Source organism: Amphimedon queenslandica, unplaced genomic scaffold, assembly GCF_000090795.2.
Source record: "Amphimedon queenslandica unplaced genomic scaffold, v1.1 AMPQUscaffold_13079, whole genome shotgun sequence".
Lineage (NCBI taxonomy): Eukaryota > Metazoa > Porifera > Demospongiae > Haplosclerida > Niphatidae > Amphimedon > Amphimedon queenslandica.
Genome location: NW_003546685.1, coordinates 72,842 through 77,285, shown reverse-complemented (window position 1 = coordinate 77,285; position 4,444 = coordinate 72,842). Strand labels below are relative to the sequence as shown.

Below are 4,444 nucleotides of genomic sequence, written 5' to 3'. Positions count from 1 at the left end.
TTTTTTTGTAGTGAGAGAAATGCTGACTAGACAGAATGAGGTGACTTTGTCATGTATTGAAGAAGGAAAGTCAAAATTACTGAGCAAAGTAAACAATTTATCACTTTATTAATCCTCTCTCTCCCTTCCCCTCCATCTCCCCCCCTCTCTCTCTCTCTTTCTCTCTCCCTCTCTTTCTCCAGGTTGCCATGTTAATGGGTCATTTGTTGTGTTGGAAGAATATCATTAAAATATCTCAATCATCAAACGTTAGTAATTAATAATTAATTAATCAATTATTTATTAATTATTATTAATTAATAGGTTAATTGGTTTGGATTATTGCAGTTCGTTAGTTGTTGTGTACATACTCACATTGACCATGTAACAGGATTTAAAAGTATTTAATATTATTTATTTATTTATTATTTATTTGTTTGTTTATTTTTAGAGTGTATTACTGATTTATTATTAATATCACTGAGTCAAGAAAATGAAGAGTATTTGATAATTAGTTTATTATTGTCAAGACAAGGAGGGATGGAGGGAGGGCATGTCTTCCCATCATATGGTAACTGGTTTAAGGTAAAGGGAAAGGAATGAGAAAAAAGTGGTCAAAAAATGAGAGAAAGATGGATTAGATTATTATTACCGTATAGCTCGCAATTTTTGTCAAATTTGACGAAAATTTTGACCGACGAAAATTTGAAACTATAGGGCATTCATTATTATTAATATTCTTAAACTGCACAACACTACGAAATGCATAATTATTGTTGTTGTTATTATTATTATTATTATTGTGTATAGTCAGTTTTTGGTTCTTCTCAACATTCTTTGATGGATTCTAAAAGAACTTTGACGTTTCTAATGAAGTGTTTGACTAATTTAATCAATGAGGATCCGCCATATTGTTTACAAGTAAGAAAGAACAACAAAAACAACAACAACAACAACAACAATAATAATAATAATAATAATAATAATAATAATTCTATTTAGGCTCATATTACTTTTCCTCCAAGAAAACTAGCAAAGTGTAGTCAGTTAGTAACTGGTTATATTGTAAAGGCTAAATCAAGATTGGACTATTTACAAGTACTTACAGTAGCAAAGAATAATTGTTCTACTGTCTATGTACATGCTATGTCTGCTTTTTTATGCTCAGTAGAAAGTTTGAGCTGATTGCAATAAAGTTTGGATTTTTAATGAATTTTTAAAGATGCTCCGAAATCTGGTCAAAGTCCCTGTACTATAGTACAGGGATGTTGGCCAAATTTCACCAAAATTGTGAAGGAGAGATTTCTGGGTTTTTATAACTTTATCTGATACATATACATGTACTTATGCTGTGTAGAAAGTTTGAGCTGATTTCTATCAAATTTGGATTTTTTATGAATTTTTAAAGTTGCTCCAAAATCGGATCAAAGTCCCTGTACTATAGTACAGGGACGTTACCCAAATTTCACCAAAATTGAACATGTACATGTACATTTATATTACATGTTTGTACAAAGTTAGAGAAACTTGGATTTTTAAAAATAAATTTAGCAGTTATTGAATGCTTGTAGGTTGATTATGATTACATTGATACTAATAGCACTGAAGATAATGTTGAAATCAATCACGAGGTAACTATACACTTTACATGTAATCTCTTTTAAACTCCATTCTCTGCCTCTTTCTCTCTCCCTTTAGTTCTCAATGGCTGAAGTTGAATTAAATGACATACTGTCTTCATTTGAGGCTAACAATTGTCAGACTATTCCTAATAAACTGTTGGAGTATCAAATGTTCAATCAGCCTTACTATACTGGAAGGATACTGAGATTATTATTAGCTCCTAGACAAGTGAGAAAGAAAGAGAGATTTTACTGTTAATGTTGCTATAATTATTATATATTATTATTGATGTATTGTTGTTAATTGTTATGTTGATATACATGTATTACTGTTAATTTTTTGGACAGATTCCTTCACCTCCTGATACAAGGGAAAGACTCATTGAAGCACTTAAGAAGTACTAAAGAACATACATGTACATGTAATAAGTGTGCAATTATAATAGTGTACATGTACATGTACAACTAATAGTGTATAATTAATAAGTGTATATATATGTACATGTTAATGTTATTTTGTTGTTTGTTGTTGTGTTTTTAGAAGAGATAAAAGCCACCAGTCTATGTTTGCTAAATACGAAAGAGAATGTAAAAAGTTAAACAACTCAACTAGTAATGGCGAAGGTACTTGCACATGTATAAATTATTATTATTTATTTTTTGTTAATTATTATTCTATCAGGTTCTAGTTCCAGTAAGATGTTGCTGATGTATTCTCCATTAGAAGAGAAGCTGGAGAGACTGAAGAGACACTATGAGGACAATGAAGGTGAGAGGTAGAGAGAAGAGGAGCTATGGATAATGGATTATTATAATTATTGTATATTTTTCTAGATCAATTAGGTCCAATTTTGTCTCAAGTGTCCACTGCGATTAATCAAGTAGTCAGTGACATTAAGAAATCAATCATTAATAATAATGATAAATCATCGAAAAAACACAATGGAGACATATGCAGTCCAGGACTGAAGGAATGGGAAATACAGGTATGAAGTATGGGAGTATGGGAGTGGAAATTTAGGTGGCTATTGAATTTTTTTCAGGTGGTTGAGTTACTATTGAAGTACATTACTGAAATTATTATTAAAATATCATTACCACTCCATGAAAGTGAGGCTGACATTACTGATAAACAGTGAGTAGTGACCGACTGATCATGCGATCATCATGTGACATTAGGTTTGTGCTGGTTGATTTATTTGTGAAGATGTTATCAAGCCACACTGAGCTACACTGGCCACTAGTAATGATGGTTTATGAACTGTTACATGATAAAGTAATGGCAATTATGATATTAGTAATACCATATAGCAGGAAATATTGGAGGGATTAAAATTTGGCAAATTGCTATATTTGGGTGATTGACAAATTTTAATTTAGCAAATTTGTGGCCATGTACCATTGAGCATGCGTATAATGGTTCAAAATGGCAGATTTTATTTGGCAAATGACTATCTAAATGCCAAATTTAACTCCCTCCAAATTTCCTGCTATATTGTAATTCCAGCAACTTCTTCTCTTTAGTATCTGGAATTGACTGATTCTCATTATTATTCATTGTCAGTTTTGTGTGTGTCTTTATACAAAGAGGCTGTCATTTATCAAGACATTGTGATAAGATGGCAGCCATGTTGTGCCCTTGAGTCATTAGCAATTCAAGTAATGAGGGAAGGAAGTAGAGACGGCCATTAACACATGTACATGTACATATATGAAAGAGTGGACACTCTTGATATATGTTGTTTTGCTTTTTTAGGATTCTACTGATTATTGTTTATTTTTCATGAGTTCACTAGTTCATGTTAATACTGAAGGAATGTTGAAAACTGCCAAGTATTTGGATAATCATCTAATTCTTTATACTCCCCCCCTCTCTCTCTCTTACTCCATCAGGTTTTATTGTCATTTCTTTCATAATTTACTGACATCAGGAGGAGCAGGTACATATACAATATATGTGAATTGGTATAAAATGATTGCTTGTTTTATTATAGATGATATTTTGAAAGCAGTTGTTGATAATGATAGCAATGTGATTAATATAGTTAATAAAGTAAGTCTTTATCATAATTATTATTATTTTATTTTATTATTAGTTTAATTATATTAGTAAGAGGTTAGCAGCTGCCAGTTTGATTGATGTCCCTCCAAAATTTAACGAAGAGAGTGAGACAAAACAAAACCAGTTTCTTTGCAAACATAACCTTTGTTGTATTAGTATCTGATGTAATAAAGATGATTGACAGCTTATGTGAAGTACCAGTAATGTCACAGATAATGGAGGCAACAAAAGTACATTATTTATTTATTTGTTTGTTTGTTTGTTTATTTATTGTCACTTAGTTTGATCCGAATGTGTGGTTACCATGGGAGCTGTCCTTTGACATTAGCAGTGACTTTCTAACACCATTAGCAAGGTAGAATACCACTTCTCTCTCTCCCTTATCTTCTTTCTCTTTTTTCTCTTTTATGTGTCACAGGAGGAAGTTTAGAAGAGTGGCGTTATCAAGTGTACCGGTGGTCAAACAGGTTGAGCTGGTTTTGTGTAGTGTCCTATCGTTGCAAATGAGATATTGCTCCAGTCATCTTTTAGAGTCAATCAGAGCAGCCATTAATAATAATCAGTTTGAATCAATACAACTTATTAATGTAAGACGAAGAAGACAATTAAACGTTTAATTTTATGCCATTTTTATTTCTGTATATTTAATGTATAGGAGTTGGTTGGCTTGGCCACACCTACTTTTGAGAGGCCCCTCCCACTTTTAATGAATTCATTTGCCGTTGTACTTGAGGTAAGTGTGATGTCATATCATCTTGCGTTACTATTTTTAGAATTATGA

At 31.7% G+C, this 4,444-nt stretch overlaps 1 protein-coding gene across 1 annotated transcript in view; it reads left to right on the top strand.

The window, feature by feature from the left end:
* Positions 1 to 9: 9 nt before the first annotated feature.
* LOC109585347 (Fanconi anemia group A protein homolog) overlaps positions 10 to 4,444 on the top strand; it is a 5,438-nt gene continuing 1,003 nt past the window's right edge. Inside the window, exons 1-23 of the mRNA XM_020001376.1 lie at positions 10 to 88; positions 183 to 248; positions 304 to 379; positions 431 to 564; positions 790 to 900; positions 982 to 1,077; positions 1,551 to 1,610; positions 1,678 to 1,830; positions 1,950 to 1,999; positions 2,143 to 2,225; positions 2,284 to 2,370; positions 2,436 to 2,587; positions 2,645 to 2,736; positions 2,781 to 2,877; positions 3,126 to 3,260; positions 3,358 to 3,434; positions 3,495 to 3,541; positions 3,596 to 3,654; positions 3,698 to 3,767; positions 3,820 to 3,893; positions 3,945 to 4,018; positions 4,082 to 4,250; positions 4,319 to 4,396. Of these exons, the coding sequence (XP_019856935.1) occupies positions 20 to 88; positions 183 to 248; positions 304 to 379; positions 431 to 564; positions 790 to 900; positions 982 to 1,077; positions 1,551 to 1,610; positions 1,678 to 1,830; positions 1,950 to 1,999; positions 2,143 to 2,225; positions 2,284 to 2,370; positions 2,436 to 2,587; positions 2,645 to 2,736; positions 2,781 to 2,877; positions 3,126 to 3,260; positions 3,358 to 3,434; positions 3,495 to 3,541; positions 3,596 to 3,654; positions 3,698 to 3,767; positions 3,820 to 3,893; positions 3,945 to 4,018; positions 4,082 to 4,250; positions 4,319 to 4,396 (2,109 nt within the window). The 5' untranslated portion in view covers positions 10 to 19. The remainder of the gene's footprint in view (positions 89 to 182; positions 249 to 303; positions 380 to 430; positions 565 to 789; positions 901 to 981; positions 1,078 to 1,550; positions 1,611 to 1,677; positions 1,831 to 1,949; positions 2,000 to 2,142; positions 2,226 to 2,283; positions 2,371 to 2,435; positions 2,588 to 2,644; positions 2,737 to 2,780; positions 2,878 to 3,125; positions 3,261 to 3,357; positions 3,435 to 3,494; positions 3,542 to 3,595; positions 3,655 to 3,697; positions 3,768 to 3,819; positions 3,894 to 3,944; positions 4,019 to 4,081; positions 4,251 to 4,318; positions 4,397 to 4,444) is intronic.